The 25,243-nt window shown below is 46.8% G+C and overlaps 1 protein-coding gene across 1 annotated transcript in view; it reads right to left on the reverse strand.

Moving 5' to 3' along the window:
- CCDC57 (coiled-coil domain containing 57) overlaps positions 1-25,243 on the reverse strand; it is a 95,841-nt gene that overhangs the window by 48,377 nt on the left and 22,221 nt on the right. The window contains exons 4-7 of the mRNA XM_075014145.1: positions 24,316-24,417; positions 21,069-21,226; positions 14,058-14,258; positions 12,860-13,018 (exon numbers count right to left, since the gene is read on the reverse strand). Of these exons, the coding sequence (XP_074870246.1) occupies positions 12,860-13,018; positions 14,058-14,258; positions 21,069-21,226; positions 24,316-24,417 (620 nt within the window). The remainder of the gene's footprint in view (positions 1-12,859; positions 13,019-14,057; positions 14,259-21,068; positions 21,227-24,315; positions 24,418-25,243) is intronic.

Below are 25,243 nucleotides of genomic sequence, written 5' to 3' on the forward strand. Positions count from 1 at the left end.
CACACACTCCTCTCACCAAGGGTGCAGCATGTACACAGGCAGACTGGCCCTCGTGTATGCACCCACCCCGGTGGGAGGAGCTTGTGGCGGCTCCAGTCGCAGTTCCTCCTGGCCACACACAGCGAGGTAGCTCCAGCCACGCAGCGGGGTGCCTCCAGCCATGCTGGCAGGGTCCCAGCCATGCAGTGGGGTGCAATGGCTCCTCCAGCAGTGACAGCTCTGGTGAGTGGCAGGATTTTTGTTTGATTTGGTTTGGTTTGGTTTTTTGAGGGGCGAGGGGAGTTGGGACTGGGGGAGACTGGCAGGGGTGGGTGGGCAGTAAATTTTCACGTTTAATACACATTTGAGAATAGCAGACACTGCTGCACAAATTAGTCTGTTAAATCGAGGATTTACTGTACTGAAACATATCATAGGTAATTAACATTTTGAACTCTGTACAAGACAACTTATTTCAAAGAGTGGAAAAGACAATTTTGGATTTCATACTAACTTGGAGGGGGACTAATTAGGGTCAGGCATGTCAAATTCAAAACCTACTGAAGGTCACACAAATGAAAACTGATAGCTTTCAGGACCACCAAAGAAAATGTACTTTTATCGGGAAGACGTAATTATTTATTATTATAGATGGATGGCGGTCAGTTTCAAGTGGAGTGCCCCAAGGCTCGGTTCTGGGGCCGGTGTTTTTCAACATCTTTATTAATGATCTGGATGAGGGACTGGATTGCACCCTCAACAAGTTTGTGGATGACACCAACCCAGGGGGAGAGATAGATACTTTGGAGGGTAGAGATAGGATCCAGAGTGACCTGGATATATTGGAGGACTGGACCAAAAGAAATCTGATGCAGTTCAGTGAGGTTAAATGTAGAGTCCTGCACTTGAGACAGAAGAATCCCAAGCTTTGTTATAGGCTGGGGACTGACTGGCTAAACAGCAGTACAGCGGAAAGGGACCTAGAGATCATAGTGGATGAAAGGCTGGATATGAGTAAACTGTGTGCCCTTGTAGTCAGAAAGGCCAATGACATATTGGGGTGCATTAGGAGAAGCATTTTGAGCAGATCTAGAGAAGCTGTTGTTCCCTTCTATTTGGCACTGGTGAGGCTACATCTGGAGTATTGTGTCCAATTTTGGGCCCCCCAGTATAGAAAGGATGTGGATGTGCTGGAGCAGGTTCAGCGGAAGGCAGCGAAAATGATTAAGGGGCTGGAGCACATGACCTATAAGGAGAGGCTGAGGGATTTGGGCTTATTTAGTTTGCAGAAGAGAAGAGGGAGGGGTGACTTAATAGCAGCCTTCAACTTCCTGAAAGGGGGCTCTAAAAAGGATGGAGAGAAACTGTTCTCAGTGGTGACAGACAGCAGAACAAGGAGTAATGGTCTGAAGTTACAGAGGGAGAGGTATAGGCTGGATATTAGGACAAACTATTTCACGAGAAAGATGGTGAAACACTGGACTGCGTTACCTAGTGAGGTGGTGGAATCTCCATCCTGAGAGGTTTTAAGTCCCAGTTTGACATAGTCATGGCTTGGATGACTTAGGTGGGGTTGATTCTGCTTGAAGCAGGGTGCTGGACTCAAGGACTTCTTGAAGACCCTTACATTTCTGTGATTCTATGATTAAGTTTTAGGTATATTTTATAATATTTTTTCAGTCTTGTTTGAATACAATACAATAATTTAATTGAGAATTTAATACTTAACATGAATTTTATAATTTTATAATTTTATTAACAGTTTATAAAAACTAATGTGTAAATTTGTTGTTATTTAGTCATCTATAATAATTTTTAATTTAAATATAAATTTAAGGTACTTTTAAATTATTTTTATATGATACATAACACGTTTTGTTGAAATAAAAACAAGTATAGACAGTGATAGAGAAGTTACTTCTTGCAGGAACAGTGGTTCTTTGAGATGTGTGGCCCTGTGGGTGCTCCACAGTAGGTGCTGGGATTGCCCAGCACTGCAGCACAGAGACTTTTCGAAGCAGTATTGAGTGGGGCGGCACGTGCGCTAACCCACCACATGCTGTTCACGCCACTAGAGATAGCATGCTCAGCCCTCCTCTCTCCTTAGTGACTTCACTGACACCCTAACTATGTCTATTCCACTGAGTAGAGGGGAAGACGGCACAAGGACACACATCTTGAAGAACCATTGTTACTGCACAAAGTGAATAACTTCTCTTTCTTCTTTGAGTGCTGTCCCCATAAGGTGACCACCCATCCCGTACTGGGTGGGACAATCCCATATTTGTGACGCCAAAAAGGCGCCCCAACTTATTTTTTTAAAAGGGACCGACTGTCCCATACTTAGGCCCTCGGGGGCTGGAGGTGGGGGCAGGAGCGCCTGTAGCCGCCCCTTCCCCAGGGCTCCAGGACTGGGAGCACCCATTGCTGCCACTTCCCAGGGCTCCGGAGCCAGGAGTGCCCATGGCTGCCACTTCCCCAGGGGTTGGGGCCTGGAGTATCCACAGCTGCCACTTCCTGGGAGTCCAGGGCCAGGAGCACCTGCAGCCGCCCTTCCCTGGCGCTCCAGGGCTGGAAGTGCCCACAGCTGCCTCTTCCCAGGGCTCCAGGGCCAGGAGTGCCTGCATCTGCCGCTTTCCCAGGGCTTGGTACAGCCAGGAAGAGCCACACCTCCCCCAATATCTCTCCATCCCATATTTGAGACAGGGAGATATGGTCATCCTATGTCCCCATGGATGCTCCACACTAGGTGACTGTAGAGCAGTAGCCCCCTAGTTAGATGCGGGTTTTGATTTGGTGCATCTACTGTGGACAGTACTGTCTTAGCTACTGCCATATCTTTGTCTGAATGAGAATGTCCTGCACAGTGTGTCATGAATATGCGGTCAGTGGACCACGTGGCTGCATGAAAGATGTCCTAGATGGACACACCCCTTGGAAAAGCTATGGGTGTTGCTACTGATCTTGTAGAATGTGCCATCAGAAATACCACTAGGATCAAGTGTAGTTTCTGTTTCAAATAGAACAACATTGCACTATGCATATAGATGTGAGTCACAATCTAGGTTGAGATGATGGGGGCAATCCCTTTGATCTTTGTGCAATAGATAAAAATAATTTCTGCGATTTTCTAAAGAACCACGTCCTGTCTACATAGAAGGATATGACACTCCTCATATCCAAAGTGTGCAGTTTGGCTTCCACATGGGAAATGTGAGGTTTAGGGTAGAAGGCAGTTAGGATTTATAGATTCATTGATATGGAATTAAGAGCACACTTCTGGTATAAAGGCAGGATGTGGTCATGAAACTACTTTGTGTTTGTGGAAGGTTGTATATGGCGGAGAGTCGGTCAAAACAGGTATCTTGCTCAGCCTTCAAGCTGATGTTATCACCACTACAAACAGCATTTTCATTGTTAACATGGCCAGGGAACATGTGGCCATTGAGTCAAATGGTGGTCCATCAAGGTATGCAGGACAAGTTTCAAATGCCAAGCCAGAGGTATAGGTTTGCGAGGAGGCATGATGTTTCGTAAGTCTTTGCAAAACCTTTTTACAATTAGGTAAGTGAACACTGAGAAGTTTCTACATGGGAATGGAAAGCTGTGATGGCAGAAAGGTGGATTCAGAGTGAAGACATAGATAGGTGAGTATCTTTTAGATAAAGAATGTAGTCAAGAATTATATGCAGAGGGGGTTTTGTGGGTTGTATGCCTGCTTCAGAGCATCAGGAGATGAAAAGTGATTGCACTTGGAGAGGTAAGTATTGTGTATTGTTCTCATGTGCTCTGTAACAGCACATCTCCCACTTGTTGGGAGCAGTGGTTTGCATTCTATGGGAGCCAGACAGAAACCAAGCCATTAGATGTAGGGTATGTGATCTAGGGTGAAGCATGGAACCCTTGTTCTGAGAGAGTCAGAGGAATCAGATCTGACTCGCCCATGTTGGAGCTATGAGAATGATTCATGCTCCGTCTGTTTGGATTTTCCTGAGAATTTTGGCTGTCAAAAGAACGGGTGGAAATGCATACAGGAGAGAAGGAAGGCATCCTCCAAAGATTTGTGGCGTTTGCCTGCTCTCGAGTACCGTCTGCATTTGTATGTCTTGCGTCTTTGCTGAAATATACGATATCGTCCGTATTTGCTGCAAAGGGCTTCTTCTTTTTTTAAGTAAGTATATGGTAAACGAGAACTGCCTAAACGGAAAAAATTATGAACATTATATAATCTCGAGTTACAGTTCTGAGTAGAGAGGAAAGAGCTGTGCTCCGTCTGCAGCCGAGGGTGGCGCTGAAGGAACTGAGGAGAGAGCAGGACTGCACATGCTGTCGCTAGTGGTATGACTGGCATGCATTGGGTTGATGCATTTGCAGCCCCACTCAATACTGCTTGCAAAAGTCTTCATGCTGCAGTGCTGGGCAAGCCCAACACCTACTGTGGAGCACCCACGGGGACAGCACTCAAAGTTATGCTTGGCAGTTGCATCACCTCCTTCTCTCTTAGTTTTGCACAGGACCAAAGCAGGTACCCAGTGGAATTAATACTTTAAATTATTCAAAGTGAGATAGGAAATCAAACATCAATTGAATTATGAATGCCTTTACTAAATTCAAAACCAAATGAGCCCTGGACGGGCGTTACTGGCTTGCCTCTCCTCACTCCGTCAATTCCCCCAGTTTCTGCTGCTTGCAGCCTCATGATCATGGCTCCCTTTTTCGTCTTGGAAGTTTGTTGCTTCTGCCTGAGGGTGCTTAACCCATTACCCTCCCGGCTGTGCACCCAGGACTTTTCCCCACAGGGGTTCCCACCTGACTGAAGCAGCTTGACTGTGCACTTTGCCCAGAGACCTACCAAAAGAGCTGCCGCAAGCCCCACTGCCCTGGGCCTAGGGCTCTGTGAAGCCACCGCAAGGAACGAAACAGTCAAGGATTGGAAGGAGCCTGAGGCATAAGTCCAGGAAGCCTTGCAAAGGGCACCCTAGTGACTACCACAACTGCCAGAGGGAGGGGGGAAGCAGTCTTCCACTCCATGCTGTGCAAGCCAGCCCAGACTGGGTTCCCCCAACAGGGCTGCAGGTGGAAAAAGAGGTTACTCGCTTGTGTAGTAATGATGGTTCTTTGAGACGTGTCCCCGTGGGTGCTCCACATTAGGTGTCGGGCTCGTCCCGGTGCCGTAGATCAGAGATTCCCAGCTATATCTCGTCGGGTTGCGCATGCGCCGATGCACGTCGGCCCTTTGCGTGCTTTCGGTCATGTGCGCAATCCAGTCCACGCCAGTTCCTCAACCAACCGCCCCAGATGGTCCTGAAAGACAAAAAGAACTCCAAAGCAAGGAGGAATGGGTGGGTAATGGAGCACCCACGGGGACACATCTTGAAGAACCATCATTACTACACAAGTGAGTAACCTCTTTTTCTTCTTCGAGTGGTCCCCATGGGTGCTCCACATTCAGTGACTACCCAGCAGTGACCCCAAAAATAGAAGTGGGTACCAGATTTATGTGCAGCTTGCCCTTGAAAGGACTGCTGTCGATAGACACGTATCCTCATCCAACACCCAGTGAATTGCATAGTATCTGGTGAAGGTGTCATAGGATGACCATGTCACCGTTCTGTAGATATCCTTTAATTTGACTCGTTTAAAGAAAGCTGTCGAGGTTGCCATTGCTCTAGTGGAGTGAGCCCTGCGCAGAACTAGCAGAGGGGTCTTACGGAGCTCGTAGCATATTTTTATGCAGGATACGATGTTATTTGGAATTCTTTGTGATGATAGGCCTTCCCCTTTTGATCTGGGTGCAAGAGACACCAGAAGCCTATCCACCTTCCAGAAGGGTTTAGTTCTGTCTATATAAAAGGCTAGCGCCCTCCTCACATCAAGTGAATGCAGCTGTACTTCCCTACTCGAGGTGTGCAGTCTCGGATAGGGTGATGGTAAAACTATTGGCTCGTTAATGTGGAACCCTGAGGAGATCTTTGGAAGGAATGCCGGGTGTAATCGCAAAACCACCGCTTCCTTCAAGAAAGTTGTATAGGGCAGCGTTGCCATTATTGCTGCCATCTCGCTCACCCTGCGGGCCAATGTAATTGCAAGAAGAAAAGTTACTTTTATGGTAAGTAGTCAGAGGGATACAGTGGCCAATGGTTCAAAGTGTGGTCTAGACAGTGTGTCAAGGACCAGGTCTAAGCTCCACGAAGGTGATAACGGTTTCCGCAGGGGGTATAGGTTTGCGAGTCCCTTTAGAAACCATGTGGTAATGGGATGGGCAAATACAGTTGACCCATCCTCCATATGTCAGAATGCTGATATAGCTGCAAGGTGTACCTTTAATGATGATAAAGTGAGTCTGTCTTGTTTCAGTACTCTAGGATTGTGGGAATGGAGACCTCCAGAAGAGTTAATTGCTTGGACAGACACCAGGATGTAAAACGTTTCCACCTGTATGCATAAGCCTTTCCGGTAGAGGCCTGTCAACTGCATTCCAGGACCTCTTTTACTCCTTCTGAGCATGTTCTCTCTAAGGCGCTGAGCCATGGATTAGCCATGCTTTGAGGCGGAGCATTCGAGGATGAGGGTGTGTTATGGACCCTTGATTCTGCGTGAGAAGGTCCGGTACAATCAGGAGGGGGAGTGGTGGGCAGCATGACATGCATAGCAGCAGAGGAAACCAGTGCTGTCGATCCCATGTTGGGGCTATAAGTATTAGGCACACCTCCTCCCTCCTCGCTTTTTCCAGGACCTTGTGAATGAGCCCTGTGGGAGGGAATGCATACAGCCAGGTGCCCTTCCATGAGATCATGAAGGCGTCCCCAGTGAGCCTTGTCCAATGCCTGCTCTGGAGCAGTATTGAGGGCATTTCCTGTTGGTATAGGTGGCAAACAAGTTGATCTGGGGAAACCCCCATCTGTCGAATATGCTGTGGAGTAGATCTGAGCAGATCTGCCACTCGTGCGTGAGAGCAAAATGCCTGCTCAGCTGATCCGCCCTCACATTGTGCACACCAGGTAGGTTTGAGGCTTTTAGGGTTATGTTGTTTGCAATGCACCAATTCCATAGTCGGACTGCCTCTGCGCATAATGTGCGGGATCTGGCTCCGCCTTGGAGATTGATATAGAACATTGTGGAGGTGTTGTCAGTATTGACTCTGACTACCTTGTCCCGCACGTATTTGCAGAAGTGCCTGCATGCATTGAACGCCGCCCTGAGTTCCAGTACGTTTATGTGCATTGCCATCTCTGTGGGGGACCATCGCCCCGTGTTACTTTGTTGCCCATGTGTGTCCCCCATCCTATGTGGGACACATCCGTTGTGAGAAAAACAGCGATTTGTGGTTGGTGGAAGGGCACCCCGATAGCAAGTTCTTGGCGTCTGCCCACCATTCCAGAGACTTTTGCACCTCCATCGTGGGCAACACCTTTTTGTGAGTGGCATGAATTGTTGGCCTGTACACAGTTGCCAACCAGTGCTGAAGGCCTCGAATATGTAGCCTGGCATTCTGCACCACGAACGTGGTGGTGGCCATGTGCCCCAGTAGCTGTAAGCAAGTTAGGACTGGCACTGTGGGGCTGTACGTCAGCACCTGCACCAAGGAGCTGATGGCGCGAAAACATGCATCGAGCAGATATACCCTCAATGGAATAGAGTCGAGGCATGCCCCTATGAATTCTATCTTTTACGTGGGCTCCGTCGTTGATTTTTGAAAGTTGATGACTAGGCCCAGCGAGAGGAAGGTCTTTGTAGTGATATCCTTCAGTAGGCAGTCATCCAGATATGGAAAAACGGATACATTCTGCCGATGCAGGTAAGCTGACACTTCCGTAAGCATCTTGGTAAAGACCCTGGGCACTGACGAGAGTCCGAAGGGAACGACTCTGTATTGGAAGTGTTCCATGCCCACTTTGAAGCGAAGAAAGCGCCTGTGTGCCAGATGGATCGTTATGTGGAAATATGCATCTTGTAGGTCGAGGGCTGCGAACCAATCCCATCATCCAGTGCTGTGACTATGGAGGCGATTGTAGCCATCTTGAAGCGCTGTTTGTGCAGATAGCGATTGAAAGCCCATAGATCCAGGATTGCCCTCCAGCTTCCTGTTTTCTTCTCTGTGAGAAAATATCGGGAGTAGAAACCTTTCCCTTGGAAATCATCTGGGACTCTCTCCACCGCCCCTATAGATATGAGGTGGTCTACCTCCTGCTTTAACATTGTCTTGTGAGAGGGGTCCCTGGGGAGGGACTGTTTAGGGGGTTTTGGTGGGGGCATGGATTGAAATGGGATGGTATATCCCTTGCTGACAATTTCCAATACCCACTTGTCTGCCGTGATGCTTTCCCATTGCCTATAGAACGGTCTGAGTCAGTGGTGGAACATATGCTGTGAGTGGCAGTGAGGGATGTTCATGGTGTTGCAGTCCTCGACATAACCGTCAAACTTGCTGTCTTGGAGTTTGTACCGTCAATGTATGTCCTTGTTGGGGATGTCGCCTAGATGGCCTCTGCTGTTGCTGGCGCCCTTGATCGTAACCCTGCTGGTATTGTGAGCGCTGGGGTTGGTGGGTGTAACGTCTTTGTTGTGGGTAGAATCTCTTCCTCCTATAGGGAGGGGTGTACATCCCCAGTATTCTGAGCATGGTCCTCGAGTCCTTGCTAGAATGGAGGACTGAATCAGTGGAGTCAGCAAATAGCCTTTCCTTGTCAAACGGAAGATCTACGATTTTTGTTTGCAGGTCCTTGGGGATGCCAGATGTTTGGAGCCACGACTCTCTATGCATCACCACTGCTGTGGCTGTGGAGCGTGCTGCTGTGTCTGCAACATCTAGGGCAATCTGGATACCTGTGTGTGAGGCTGCATAGCCTTCCTGGACTATTGCCTTCAAGACCGGTTTCTTATGATCTGGGAGGAAGTCCATGAGAGAGATAAGTCTGGTATAATTGTCAAAGTTATGCTTTGAAAGGTGGGCGGCATAGTTGGCCATGCGCAGCTGTAGGGTGGAGGAGGAGTATACCTTCCTTCCGAATAAGTCCAATTTCTTTGCATCCTTGTCGGATGCCGCAGATTTGTATCGTGGTGTCTTCGATCTGTGCTGAGAAGATTCCACTACTAGGGAGTTTGGTTGGGGGTGGTTGAACAGAAACTCCATACCCCTGGATGGTACAAAACACTTCTTGTTTGCCCACTTTTTCATACGTGGAATGGAGGCTGGGGTCTGCCATATATTTTTGGCAGCTTCCGTAATGGCTTCATCTAGAGGGATGGCTATTTTGGATGATGTGGGGGGTCTCAGGTTCTTGAGGAGTTTATGGTGTTTCCCTCGCACCTCCGCAATCTGTATGCCCTGAGTGTGTACCACCCTCTTAAAGAGCTCTTGGAATTGCTTGAGGTCATCTGGCGGAGATATATCCCTAGGAACAACCGCCTCATCTGGGGAGGATGAGGAGGCATCACTGTGATAAACCTCCTCCTGTTCCTCGGACACCTCCTGTGTCCGCTCCCTTGAGAATTCTAGGGGAAGGTCTAATGGCTCTGGACCCATCCCCATTGGAGAGGCATGTGCTCTTTTTGAAGGGAGCGAGGAGAGGTGGCAACGCAACAAAGGTTGAAGAGGGGATCTGTCTCTCGACCTTGAGCCCTGGTGCCGATGATGTTCACCACAATATGAGTGACTGTAGTAGCAGGGGCAGGGTCCCAGTGATGGAGATCTAGACCACAATTGGAGTCTGTATGCATAGCACTGAGAGGAGTGTGATCTCCTTGATGATGTAGAGATCGGCGGGGATGCTCTATAGAAACGCTCATGCGGTTCCGTTAAGGCAACTGGTGAAGGATGTCTGAGCCAGGGAGATGGTGGCTGTAGAAATGGAGACGGAGGTCTCAGGAAGGCTGGTGGTGTTGCCGGCCGTTCCAGGATACCCACCTCAGGAGAGCTGGGCGAAAGTGGCATCCTAAGAATGTCTGGTGATGGACTGTGGTGCCAGGTCTTAGATCTTGCCTTGCCCAGCCTGTGTGGCTGAGTGGTCGGTGCCGCCACCTCCAGTGCCTGGGACCTTGGCACAGGTGTCGGTGCCGTCGGTGCCGCAGCCGGTGCCTCCGCGTGCGGTTCCGCGAGCGTAGCAATCTCTGGTACCGTCGGGCCCCGTGCCAGGGTCTCTGGTTCCGGTGCTCTCAGTGCCGCAAGTCTCAGTGCTGTAGCCTCCGGTGCCTGCCATATCAGTGCCTGCAGGGTTCTTGGTGCTGACTGTTTACTGGTCAGAGCCCCAGGCACTGTCTTATGTTGTGCGGCCTTCTCGCTGCTTTGGACAGCCAGCATTTCACGGCCCTGTGCCTCACTCATCCTACTCACAGATGCCACTGGCAAGGATCAAGTAGGGAACACCTTCTTTTTCTTATGCGTGGAGGAGGTCAAAGAGGTTGCTGTCCTCTTATGCAGCCCTGGGGACCCTTCCCTTTGGGGCATCTCTGACAGCTCAGGCTGGAGGGCCTTGTCAAACAAGATCATTTTTAGCCTCATCTCCCTGTCCTTTCTCGCTCTAGCTGTTAGTTTAGAGCAATGAGGACATTTTTGAGGGACATGGGCCTCTCCCAAGTAGCAAATGCTTTACTATGGCCATCAGAGGCAGGCATAGCTTCACGGCACAATTCACATTTCTTAAACCCCGGCAAAGACATATGTTCTCAAAGTACTTAACTACTTCTAATGTTAAACAAGGCACTTAACAGCTACTAATAGCTACTAAAAACAGATAAGGTTCACAGTTTCTGAGATAGCGGACAGCCCGAGGTGGCCGCCTCTTCCTTCTTTTTCTCCTCTTTTCTCTTTTTTTTTCAACTATATACAAGAGAACTTTAACAGTCTTATAGAACGAAAAAAACTAACAACTATATTATAAAACGAGTTTATCGGTCTTAGGCGTTGGAGCCGAAGTGGATTCCATCTGCAGCTGTTGGCAGTTGAGAGGAACTGGCGTGGACCGGATTACGCATGTGACTGAAAGCGTGCGAAGGGCCAACACACATTGGCGCATGCACGACCCAACGAGACACAGCTGGAAATCTCTGATCTGTGGCGCCAGGGCGAGCCTGTCACCTAATGTGGAGCACCCACGGGGACCACTCAAAGAAGAAGAACCCCCATGCCAAAGCTGACTAGAAAGAGGGTGGGGTGCAAATGCCCCCCCAACCTGCCACACCCCACAAGGGGCCTCCAACCTCCCGCCACAGCCAAAGGGCAAAATTGTCTTACCTGCTCCACCCACACGCAACGTCACATCTCCCTGGCCCCACCATGAGGCATGCAGCACTTGTTTACCAACTTAGTGGACCCCTTCTTGGCTCTGCCCCCATGCTGCTCCCATTGGCATATATTACATTAGTAGATGTGCAATTTAGGATTGAACAAAGAGTGGGAATGGCTGGCCAACTACAAAAGCAGTTTCTCCTCTCTTGGTGTTCACACCTTCACATTAGTTGCTGGAAGTGGGCCACATCCTCCCTGACTGAATTGAACTTGTTAAGTGATTAGTACTCCCTTCTTTTCCTGCATCTGGAGTTTCCACTTCATTGCATCTGACGAAGTGGGTCTTTGCCCATGAAGGCTTATGCTTCAATAAATCTGTTAGTCTATAAGGCGCCACAGGATTTCTCATTGTTTTTGCAAATACAGACTAACAGCTACATTTCTAATACTAGTAAGACAAAGTTATATCAGTTCCATAAAGAACAATTGGAGTAATAAAGGGAACTAGTGGAGAAGGTCCCATGACCAGAAGTATAAATGCAAAAAATAGTAAATGAAGAATGGAAGATACTACAGGATATTGTACTGCAAAGGAGGCAGAGGAAAGGCTAATGAATCATGAAGGAAGACACTTATGTTTACATCTGAAATGAATACTGGGATTATATAAGAAATGAAAAAAGGGGTTATACAGATGACAACGTAGGAATATAGTATTCATGGATAGTTCATCAACTTCAAGAAATTAATTTAAAATAGCAAAAAAAAATGTTACCCAAATAGATAAATTAAACGAGAAGAAATTATTTTGAGGGGGAAAAATAGGTTGCAGTAAAGACAATAGGAATGCAGTTTAACAAAGATGCAAATAACAATCCAGAGAATCTCCAGAATGACTGGGGTACTAATCAATTGATTTTTCTGCCAACTGTAATATAACAGAAAAAGAGAATGAGACACATTGGGAATGGATGCAATTCATATCTGAGTGAACCGGGACACATGATTGATGAGGAAAAGTAAAATACTCAGATTAAAGTGTGGGATTTTACAGAGCAGTTGGCATTGACTAAATGCTACTGCCACTGAAAACAATGCCAAAACTCACAACTGATATAAATGGCACCAAGGGTAAATCTAATCACTTGGATTATATCTCTCTACACTGCAGGTGGGATCAAGCCTCCTAGGTCAGACAGGCAGATTTGCTGCCATGGGAGCTTGAGGTAGCATACTAAAAATATCAGTGTGGATGCTGTGACTTGGGCTGCAGCTCAGGGTTTCATGCCATCTGCCCCTGCTGAGTCTGAGATGGGATGGCTAGCTAGTGTTTTTGCTAGTGCTGCAACATCCACAGTGCTATCGTTAGGTTGCTAGCTTGAGCCCTTCAATGCAAGTCTGTGCAGCTACAGTGTAAACATATCTTGAGAGCTTTTTAAAAAATCCATTCTAAGTATTTATCCTCCCCCTCAAAAAAATTAAGGGGCTATGGGTTTATTAAATGCCTTTTTTGTAAAAAAAAGAGGAGCTGGTACTCAGCTGGCTGCCCATCCCCACCCCCAGCCAATCTCATGACCAGAACTGCTAAGGTGCCAGTACTCAGTACCAGCAAGTACCAGCACAAAAAAGCACTGGGTTTATCAATCTCAGTACCTTTTTATATCCATCTGGAATCTGGACAATTCTGCCCTCAGCTTCACCACCTCCTCACACAAGGACTGAATTTGAAAGTCTTTAGAAACAGTCTCTATGGAAATTTGAGCTAGATGAGAATCCCAGCTTGTTTTCAGTGTTGTTAGCTCTCCTTGAAGCCTACACAATATATATAAAAACATATATTTGTTCAAAGTAACTTTTCTTCTTTTAAGAAAGCAAGTGAACAAATCACAATACATAGCACAGAAAAATCTATTTCAAAACAAACTTATTCTAAGCAACAGATTCTATTAAACACATCTACTATTAAGTAAACCCTCAATTTTACGGACCCCAATTTACAGGACATTAGGAATAATGGGCATCCGCCAGACCCCCGTTGTTCCTGAAGCCCGCTTAATCAGGGCCTGTAAAATCCTAAATTGCGGCCTGTAAAGTCCTAAATCCTGCCCTCTCCTTATCCTCCAAAATTAAAAAAAGTATGCGACTTACCCCAACCACCGGAGCCACTGCTGCCTGGACTGTCACTGCTGCCAGAGCTGGCACGCACTCCTCTCCATCGGGGTGGGGCACGTATGCAGACTGACAGCACTCACACATGCCCCCACCCCTGGTGGGAGGAGCATGTGGCAGCTCTGGTGGAGGTGGCGGCTCCAGCCACACGCTTGCACAGGGTTCCTTCCAGCCGTGTAGCACAGGGTCCAGCCGCACGCAGCACCAGGCTCTAGCTCCAGCTGCAGCACCAGGCTCTGGCTCCTCCAGCAGTGAGTGAGTAGCAGGGCTGGGGACTGGACTCGATGACCTCTCAAGGTCAAGTTCGAGTTGTAGTGTTCTGATTCTCTGCTACTTCAGTTTCAACAATCTCTTGCTTTCACCCACAGACAGCTAAGAAAAAGCTTAACTTTTTATACTGTTAATAGGAAAAATATTTTTTTCCACTGGTTCTACACCAAATACAACATTTTTTCTCTCATTTCATTTACTCCCAGTAGAACAAAACATTTCTCCCTCAAAATTTATAAATAGTCACCATTGGTCAGATGCCACACCTGTCATTTAAAGCTATCTTAATTAAATAACTGTACACTCTTTGAGCCATGTAAGTACCGAAACACATCACTACTCATGTAAGATTTTTTGAATTTTACCTTTCACTTGTAGTTCACGGAACTAAAATGAATCAAATCACACTCACTTTTCAATGACAGCATCTTTCTCTTTCAAGCAATCTGCATGCCTCCATTCGCTTCTACACAACTCCATTTCCAGAGTATCATGACTCATCTGCAGTTCTCTGATCTGATTTTCCCACTTCTGTATTTGCTCAGCGTGGACTTCTTTCACTGAAGCCAGTATTGCATCCTTTTCCTTGAGACAGCGATCTAGCTCCTTATGTCTAGAAACACAAGAACATAAGAACATAAGAATGGCCATACTGGGTCAGACCAAAGGTCCATCCAGCCCAGTATCCCGTCTGCTGACAGTGGCCAATGCCAGGTGCCCCAGAGAAGGAGAACAGAAGACAATGATCAAGTGATTGATCTCCTGCCATCCATCTCCTGCCCTTGTACCGAAGGCTAGGGCACCATACTTTACCCCTGGCTAATAGCCATTTATGGACCTAACCTGCAAAAATTTATCGAGCTCTTTTTTAAACCCTAATAGAGTCCTGGCCTTCACAGCCTCCTCCAGCAAGGAGTTCCACAGGTTGACTGTGCACTGTGTGAAGAAAAATTTCCTTTTATTAGTTTTGAAGCTACTACCCATCAATTTCATTTGAGCTGCGTCTACACGTGCACGCTACTTCGAAGTAGCGGCACCAACTTCAAAATAGCGCCCGTCGCGTCTACACGCGTCGGGCGCTATTTCGAAGTTAACTTCGACGTTAGGCGGCGAGACGTCGAAGTCGCTAACCTCATGAGGAGATAGGAATAGCGCCCTACTTCGACATTCAACGTCGAAGTAGGGACCGTGTAGATGATCCGCATCCCGCAACGTCGAAATTGCTGGGTCCTCCATGGCGGCCATCAGCTGGGGGGGTTGAGAGATGCTCTCTCTCCAGCCCCTGCGGGGCTCTATGGTCACCGTGGGCAGCAGCCCTTATCCCAGGGCTTCTGGCTGCTTCTGCGGCAGCTGGGGATCTATACTGCAGGCACAGGGTCTGCAACCAGTTGTCAGCTCTGTGTATCTTGTGTTGTTTAGTGCAACTGTGTCTGGGAGGGGCCCTTTAAGGGAGCGGCTGGCTGTTGAGTCCGCCCTGTGACCCTGTCTGCAGCTGTGCCTGGCATCCCTATTTCGATGTGTGCTACTTTGACGTGTAGACGTTCCCTTGCTGCGCCTGTTTCGATGTTGGGCTGAGCAACGTCGAAGTTGAACATCGACGTTGCCGGCCCTGGAGGACGTGTAGACGTTATTCATCGAAATACACTATTTCGATGTCACAACATCGAAATAAGCTATTTCGATGTTGGCTGCACGTGTAGACGTAGCCTTGGTGTCCCCTAGTTCTTGTATTATGGGAAAAGGTAAATAATTTTTCTATATTCACTTTCTCCACACCATTCATGATTTTATATACCTCTATCATATCGCCCCTCAATCGCCTCTTTTCCAGACTGAAAAGTCCCAGTCTCTCTAGCCTCTCCCCATATGGGACTCGTTCCAAACCCCTAATCATCTTAGTCACCCTTTTCTGAGCCTTTTCTAATGCCAATATATCTTTTTTGAGGTGAGGAGACCACATCTGCACGCAGTACTCAAGATGTGGGCGTACCATAGTTTTATATAGGGGAAGTATCATATCTTTTGTCTTATTATCCATCCCTTCTTTAATAATTCCTAACATCCTATTTGCTTCACTAACTGCCGCTGCACACTGCGTGGATGTCTTCAGAGAACTATCCACTATAACTCCAAGATTCCTCTCCTGATCTGTCGTAGCTAAATTTGACCCCATCATGTTGTACGTGTAATTTGGGTTATTTTTTCCAATGTGCATTACCTTACACTTACCCACATTAAATTTCATTTGCCATTTTGCTGCCCAATCACTCAGTTTGCTGAGATCTTTTTGTAGTTCTTCACAATCCCTTTTGGTTTTGACTGTCCTGAACAACTTGGTGTCATCTGCAAACTTGGCCACCTCACTGCTTACCTCATTTTCTAGATCATTGATGAACAAGTTGAACAGGATCGGTCCCAGGACTGACCCCTGGGGAACATCACTAGTTACCCCCCTCCATTGTGAAAATTTACCATTTATTCCAGCCCTTTGTTTTCTGTCTTTTAACCAATTCCCAGTCCATGAAAGGATCTTTCCTCCTATCCCAGGACCGCCTAATTTACATAAAAGCCTTTGGTGTGGGACCGTGTCAAAGGCTTTCTGGAAATCTAGGTATATTATGTCCACTGGGTGCTCCTTGTCCGCATGTTTATTAACCCCTTCAAAGAATTCTAATAGATTAGTTAGACACGACTTCCCTCTGCAGAAACCATGCTGACTTTTGCCCAACAATTTGTGCTCTTCTACGTGCCTTGCAATTTTATTCTTTACTATTGTTTCTACTAATTTGCCTGGTACTGATGTTAGACTTATCGGTCTATAATTGCCAGGGTCTCCTCTAGAGCCTTTTTTAAATATTGGTGTTATATTGGCCGTCTTCCAGTCATTGGGTACTGAAGCAGATTTAAAGGATAGGTTACAAACCACTGTTAATAACTCCGCAATTTCACAAATATGCAAAATAAGGTCATTGTTTGTTTGAGCTTCTCCCTCAACTCCAAAATTTAAAATTAAGACACAGATATCCCTAACTGACACAAAGTACAGAGTAAAATTGTGGAAATTTCTTAATGAAATTATTCACCATCTATTGCAGTGGTGGCCCACAGGCTGCATCCTGCCTACATAATGCAGGTGGCCTTCATATTATTTATATCCTGCTGCTGGTGTGGCAATGGGGGCTGCAATCTGTGGGCTTTTTAAATAACCATAGAAACCCCAAGAGGCCTTGAGGTGGTACGATTGCAGCAGGGGCTCGCAGTTTTTTAAATGTGGAATTGAAAAATGTGTGTCATTTTTATTTGTAAAGATCTGGAGAAGTAAAATGTCAAAGCTCTTGGAACAAGGAGTAATACCAGGAGTGGGCAAGATATCACCCATGGGCCACATTCACAACTCCTAACTCTTGGATCTGGCTTGCGCGCTGCATCTGGCCTGCATACTATTTGCATACCACTGCTGCGGTAGTGGCTAGGAGCAGGGAGCAGTAGGCTTTTTAAATAGCCACAGGAACCCCAGGTGGTGGCCAGGCAGCATGGTAGCAGTAGGGGCTGGAAGCTGGGAGCTTAGAAACCCTTAAATTGGATAATAACAGAGAGAACGCCGTGCTAGTCTATATACTATCAAAACAAACAAACAAAAAAGCAGTCAAGTAGCACTTTAAAGACTAACAAGTCACCAGGCTCTGTGATGGGACCAGAAATGAAGGGTTCAGTGTGTGGGAGGGAGCTGTCAAGAAGCAACCTGAGGTGGAAATGTGAGGTCTGGACTAAAGGTAGGTGCAGAAATGGGCTGGGGGTGGGAGTGCAGGGACTGAATGGGAGGGAAGATGCAGGAGTGGGCTGGAGGTGTGGGGTCTGAGCAGGAGGTTGGGTGCAAGACTGAGGCACAGATGTGGCATTTGGGTGGAAGGTAAAATGCAGAAGTAGGCTGGAGGTGGGGGGTGCAAGAGGGATCTGGGCAGGGGGGTGGGAGGTCTGGGTCAGAGGAACAGTCTGGGGATGTGAGGTTTGGACGGGAAAGAGCAGAGAATTATGGTACCTATCTGATGCAACTACCAAGAGGAATGCAGGTGGCCCTGTACTTGCAGCCATCACCCCTGCCACTCCCACTGTCCCCAATTCCCATTGGTCCAGGAACAAAGCTTCACTGTTCTACTGCTTCCAGAGCATCTTCCTTCCTCCTACCAGGCAGAGTCCAAGAGCTAGATGCAGCCCATGGCTCGCCTGGATAAGGCCTGCCAGGCACAGGGCTACTCTCTCCCTGACCCCACAGTAGGGCAATCCCGCACTACACACTGGAGCCATGCAGTGGGGAGCACTGTGCCCCACAAGCTGGATCCAGGCAAGCTTTATGGGCTTCATTCAGCCCACAGGGCAGAGGTTCCCATCAATGCTCTAAACACTAGGAAATGAAGAATTCAGACAGCTGTCTACACAACCAGATGATGTGGGGAAAGCTGCAGTACTCAATACTTTTTTTGTCTCAGTCTTCACAGACAAGGTCAGCTCCCTGACTACGGCACTAGGCAATGCAGTATGGGAAGGAGGTGGGCAGCCCTTGGTGGGGAAAGAACAGGTTAAGAGCTGTTTACAAAAGCTAGATGCACACAACTCCATATATCTGAATTTAATGCAGCCAATGATACTAAAAGAATTGGCAGATATCCTTGCAGAGCCTTTGGCTATTATCTCTGAAAACGCGTGGAGATCGGGAGAGGTCCCAGATGATTGGAAAAAGGAAATATATTGCCCATCTTTAAAAAAGGAAAGAAGAACAATCCAGGGAACTGTATACCAGTCAGTCTTACCCCTGTCCCTGGAAAAATCATGAAGGGGATCCTCAAGGAATCCATTTTGAAGCACTTGGAAGCAGGGAAGCGATCAAGAGTAGTGAACATGGATTCACCAAGGGCAAGTCGTGCCTAACCAATATGATTAGCTTCTCTGATGACGTAACTGGCTCTGTGGACCTGGGGAAGTCAATGGATGTGACATACCTTGACTTTAGCAAAGATTTTGATACATTCTCCCACAACATTATTGCCCATAAGTTAAGGAAGTATGGATTGGATAAGACTGTAAAATGGATAGAAAACTGGATTGATGGATGGGCTCAATAAGTAGCGCTCAATGGCTCAATGTCTGCTTGGCAGTTGGTTTCAAGTGGCTTGCCCCAAGAATCAGTTCTAGGGCCAGTACTGTTCAACATCTTTATTAATGACCTGGATCAAATTTTCAGATGACACTAAGCTAAGGGGTCAGGTAAATATATTGAAGGTTTAGGTTTAGGGTCCAGAGTGACCTAGATAAATTGAAGGACTGGGCCAAAAGAAATCTGATGGGGTTCAACAAGGAGGAGTGCAGAGTCCTACCCTTGGGAGCAGGATCGGTGAGGTAGCCATGGTCCCCAACCACAACAAAAAGCTTCCTCTAAGCCCATTTGGAGATGTGTAGGAAGGAAAACGACTTCTGCCACAGAGCTGTGGTGATCTTTCGGACACCTTCATTCAATGACAAGGCCACCTCGGAAGCTCAGCCCAGCAACTAAAGCATTTGCTGGTTCCTTGACTTCTTCCACTGGAGCCACAGATTAGCTGCAACCTGCTTCAAGAGCTCTTGATGCACTTTGGCAGTCTCCTGCTGTACTAGATGCAAGGGATTTGCAATGGCATCTCAAGAAGAGGTTGAGGTGGATGCTGTTGGTGCTGCAGCATCTGCCTCCTCCACTGTGGGGCAGACTGTTGGCTTGTCAGGATGTCTTGGTATGATGTTGGACCTTTCTCAGGGCTCACCTCTTGTGGGGATAACCCGAGGTTGAAGGCTGCTCCAAGATCTTGGAGGGTTGAACACACCACCTGGCTGGGTTGAGTGAACCCCCACAGGTTCCAGGAAACCAGGGCATCAGCTACTGCCCTTGTGACCATCCCAGTGGTGGAGGCATCACAAAAGAGGGTGGTGCCGTCAGTGCCAGAACTTGACTCAGAGGCAGGGACTCCTGTTCAGTGCAGGTCTCCAAGGCTTCTCCCTCAGTATCTGGGGACCTGGTATGTGAGGGTCTCTGAGTATTTGGTTTCCAGCGAGAGGTGCAGACTCAGGAGGATCAGTCTGAATAGAATAAGTCTCTGTCTTCGGCCCTTTTAGGTTTCATGGTCCAACAGATTGGCAATGGGAAACCATCAATTGATGCCTATCAAATCTGGACTGGGAACTGGGCCTGTAGCAAAAAGATGTCCCTGACCATGAAAATCACCAGGAAGGGGAGATAAGTGCTAATGGAACAAAGACATACAGCATCAATGTATTGACCAGTCACTGGGAACGGACTCCAATGTGACCTGTAGGAGGCTGGGAACATGCCCATGCTCACTGAAGTGCCAATGAATGTCAACCTGAGTCCTGCCTCCTGTGTGAAGAACTGGAGAAACAGAAGGGTGCCTCCCATTGTCCAAGGCCTGAAGCTTGTGTGTCAGGGGCCACCTGAGGGACAGTAATGTAGAGGGGGCCAAAGCTGCTTGGATGGTGATGCCTATATCCAGCCCAACATGGACTTGCCACTGAATTGTGACACTGCTTAAGCAGGTGCAGCTCGCACCAGCAAAGTCAGGATGTCCAATGTTACCCAAATGGCCTCTAGTGTATATGGTTTCTCCACATGCCAGAGACATTCACTGCTACTCAGCGCCACTAGAGGAGGATGGGAAGGGCTTAGTCACTGTGCCTAACCCAGCCCCTAGTTCCCTGACACAGGTACCCAACACAAGTCTGTGCTGTACCCCCTCATCATCCTCTTGCCCATGCAGGACATTGGAGAGTGCCCCTTTGCAGTGTCTTCATCTTCTTCACCGGGAAGAGTACCAACCTGAGAGAGGCATTGACAGAGTGCCCTGGACCAAGGCCATTGCTCTTGAGGAAGAGTCTAACCTGGTCTCCAGTTCTGGAGCCAGCACTGACTCCATTAGGAGCACTTTGAAGCAGATGTCCCTCTCTTTTTTCATCCTATACTTAAACAACTTGCAAATGCAGCACTTATTGCTAATGTGCCCCTTGTCCAAGCACACATACCCTGAAAGATGTGCAGATATAGACCTATTATTTTGAAAATGTGAGACAGATCAAGACAGCAGTCAAATATACAGCGCATGCCTGAACCATAACATATTGTTTGTAAATATAAAAAAAAATACGTTTTAAAAATTATACCAAATAGTGATGCAGAACTTGTCTGTAACCCACACTAGTTAGCACTCAGATCAATGGATATTGCCTTCTGTTGTTGCTATGACAGTACTTACTATAGAGTATGGGTTTGTTTGTACAAGAGGTATGAAGCTACCTAGGTTATAAGAATGTGAAAGAAAACGGGGTTGGGGAAGGTGAGTTCAAAAGTAGTTACTCTAAATCATAGTTAAGAATTGTACAGTACTGAGCATCTTTCACTGATGCAAGATGTTTAAGTTCCCAGTCCTTGCATTTGGCCTCTTTCTCCAACTTCAAATTAGTAGTTTCTACTGTTTGCAATGATTCTGCAGCTTTCATCCTGGCCTCTTTCAGAGCCTTCAGTTCTCTGGTCAACAGCTTCACCTTTCAAAGAGAAAAACAATAGTCAAAATTAGAAAATAATACCAAGAGCATAACAGAACAATTTCACCATGCTCCCAGGAAAAGCAGAGGCTGTAATCCCCACCACATATAATCAGGATATCAAGAAAAAATATTATGTCAAGAACGTCGAAAATAATATCAGCGTGCTAAAACTCTACCTCCACACTCTACCTCCTAACCTATTTGCAATCAGAAGAGATTGAAATCCCTGCTAACCCATGAAGAGATGTTTCTCTTGCCAGCCAAGCACAACACTTCCTTTTTTAATTCCTGAAGTTTTTTAATCAGGAATTTTTTTTAGAAGTCAAAAACATTGCTCAGTCTAATTTTACTATTTATGATTTAGTACACTGTGACAAAATGCTACAATAAATCTACTTGTGTGAGATTTTCAGAAATGTTTGGTACATTGACTGGGACCAAACCCAGGACAACACAGACCTTGTTTGAAAACCCACTCTGCAGCTACGTGCACAATAGAGCGATCTGTCGACAGAAGTTACTGTCGCCTCTTCTGACAAAACATGTCCACAGTTTTGTCAACAAAACTCTCCAGTGTAGACGTAGCCTACAAGTGCAGTCTCCACTTTTACTTCTTTCATTTCACTTTCTCCCTTATATACACCTCTCAAATGCTACTCTTGTATCCTTTCCCTTTGTTTATCTTTCTCACTAACCGTAAGCCTCTTTTTGTGTACTAATTGACCTACCATTTTGACTTCAGATCACCACTTAAAATTCCCTTCTTTGAAAAGCTTTTTGTCAGTGATCTCTAGTTACCTCAGCAATGTGACCCAGTATTGAGGGTGAAAAAACCTGCTCTCAACTGCCTAAAGTCTGCACCATTATCAAACATATTACTTGAATCTGAAATGTGTTGTCTATATCTGACATAGAAAAGATCTTTCAGCTATAGACAGAGTGTCTTCCTCTATTTTTATGGCACTTAGCACACTGGTGGGACCTAAATAATAAACATACCACGAACATAAGTTGAATAGCATATATTAGATCAGCATTACAATTGTGCAATCAAAAATACACATAAAGTTATAAAATCAAGTACTCTAAAGACAGAAAATTCCAAAGGTCAAGGTTCCTTTGATGGTATCAACTCAGTTGTACTACATATACTATCTATTTTATATTTATGTATTAATAACAAACAGTAATATATAAAAATTTAAATTCAAGGAAAATAGGACTAGAAAATACTACATATACAAGCAGTCCCAAACTTACAAACACATCGATTTACAACCATTCGTACGTACGACCAACCACCCCGCATGCCCCAGCTCACCTCCCCGAGCAGGGGGCTCCAGCCACACACCTAGGGCTCCCCTGCAACCACTGCGGATCCGGCTCCAATCCCCATGTCCCAACACCCCCCATACACCCAGGCCTCGACCCCCCACAAACTGGACCCAAGCCCTGCAGACCCAGATCCAACCCCCCGCAATCCCCTTATGGCCCCAGATCACTCACCACATGCGGGGCTCCAACCTGCCCCCGACCCAAGCACTCTGCCCCGGTACACCGCCATTAAACCCCTCCCCTGCCTGGCTCAAACCCCCACACAGCCCCAGCTCACCCCGCCATGCATGAGGCTCTGACTTCAACCTGTGCTTGGGGCTCCGGCTCCCGGATCCCCCAACTCAACCACCCTGCCCCAAGGCACTCCCTGTTCAACGCCCTGAGACCGGCTCAATCCCTCCCTCCCCCCGGCTCCAGCTTGCCCCCACCTCAGTGCTTGGGGCTCTGGCTGTCAGCTGCCAACAGCATGTGCAGTGGCTCTATCCCCCCTGGCAGTTCAACTCAACCCTGCCCCAGTTCACCCCTGTTCAATCCCCTCTCCACCCAGGTCAACCCCCTCTCCATTCCCAGCTGACACCCTCCCAAGCATGCACTGGGCTGTCAGCCACCAGCACATGCAGGGCTCCAGCTGTCAGCCACTGCAGCTGCATGAGGCTCTACCCCTCAGCCAATCCCACCGCCCCAGTTCACCCCGTTCAACACCCATAATCCCCCACAGCCCCAGCTCAAACTCCCCAGCACATGGGGCTCTGGCTTCAACCTGTGCCCTGAGCTCCCAACCTCCAGCATGTGGGCCTCCAGCTCCAACGCCCCTACCTGCAGCCACGGCTCCAACCCCCTGGACGGGTTCAACTCCTGCCCCAACCCCTTGCTGCCTGGGTTCAACCCCTGCAAGCCCCAGCTCAACGGCACCCTCCCACCCCTGCCGCCCTAACCCACCCCAGGCTTAACCCCCCTGCCACCTCCCAGGGCCCCAGTCCAAGCCCTCCCCAACTTATGCGAAATTTGCATACCTCTAGGGATTACAGTATAAGGGTATTTCTGACTTACGACCAAATCAAGTTACAACCAGTTATTCAAAATGTAACCGATTCGTAAGTCAGGGACTATCTGTATAGTATGAACAAAGGCACCAAATTAGGATCAGTCAGATCAGGGTAAGCGTTTGGCCTTCTAGCCTTCAAATACAAAAGCCATAAATGATGAAAGAAAAATAAAATTATAAAAGATCTAATTTCCTCATATTACTACTATAATGGTGTCCTAAACTCAATAAAGTCTGAGAAAGCAAAAGCCTTTGCTAATACCTATGCACAAGGTACCGAAATTAGTTTTGAAAGGTACCTACCTCATAAGCTCTTTAAAAAAATTAGAACATGCTGAAATAACTTGACACTGGTAACAAAAAGTACATTCAAGTGATGTTGAAGTCATCCGCGCGTGCAGATCCTCTGAATATTTTTTCCCTAATAGTCAAAAACATCAACTCCTTGAGGATCAAATAGGCATTCTGGAGACTGACAAGTGAATTTTTGCAGCAATGAGCAGGAAGATTCTGTTGACTATCATGGAATTTAGGCAGTCCTCTTTACTTTCTACTACAGTTCTATGGAAATGACTCACTTGTTCCATTGGTGGAGAAAGAAAGAGTATGACACCCCCCCCTACATCTATTTGTGTCATAAAATATATCAAATTTGGGACAATAGCAAAGTAAGTTTATTTTGTACACAAAATGAAAGAACAATTACCTTGAGTTCATGAGAAAGAACTAAATTACTCATTTCATCTGCCTGCTGTCGAAATGCATGTTCTCTCTTTTTAATTTCTGCATCAAATTCTACCAGAAGCTCCTGTAATAGATTGCAGGGACTGCATTAATAATACCATTTTAAAAATCATGCCCGTAAGACTTCCCACTATTAATTTCACTAATGCAGTTCCACTAATGGGAGCAATCATGGAAATTCTGATATAGACCATAGGTCAGCTACCACTGGCTATGTCTATACTAGCCCCCTTTGCATGGTAATCAACCTTATTGGAGAACACTAATGAAGTGCTGTGATGAATATGCATCACTTCATTAGGCTAATTCTCCCCGCGGCAACTTTGAAGTTGCAAACTTGAAAGTGCCAGCATTCCATGTAGCCACGGGCTCTTCAAAGTATCTGCACAACTTCGAAGTGCCCTTACTCCTCAGGCTAAGTGCACTTTGCAGTTGTGAGAGTATTTCAAAATGCCCACGACTACACACATGCTGGCACTTTGAAGTTTGCAACTTTGAAGTTGCTGCAGGGAGAATTAGCCTAATGAAGTGTTGCATATTCATTGCAGCACTTTATTAGTATTCTCCAATCAGGCTGATTACTATGCCCCCTTCAAAGAAGGGAGCAAGTGTAGACAAAGCCATAGAGTATTAATCACTGTGTTATCTAGATTTGTTCAGAGAAGAGTTAGACAGCATACTGGCCAAATCACTGTGCCTGGTATACAGTAATTCTCTCACCATTGCTTGCACCACCTGAGCTATGCCAATGCAAAAACAATAAGGGTTTAAAAAAGAAAAATCAGTGTAAACGAGACTCAAGTTAATTAAAATGAATTAAAGTCAAAATGATCCACATTCATGGAAAACGTGGCATCACCAAATATCTTTGTTTACTAAACATGTACATA

This window comes from Carettochelys insculpta, chromosome 20 (genome assembly GCF_033958435.1).
Source record: "Carettochelys insculpta isolate YL-2023 chromosome 20, ASM3395843v1, whole genome shotgun sequence".
NCBI classification, from domain to species: domain Eukaryota; kingdom Metazoa; phylum Chordata; order Testudines; family Carettochelyidae; genus Carettochelys; species Carettochelys insculpta.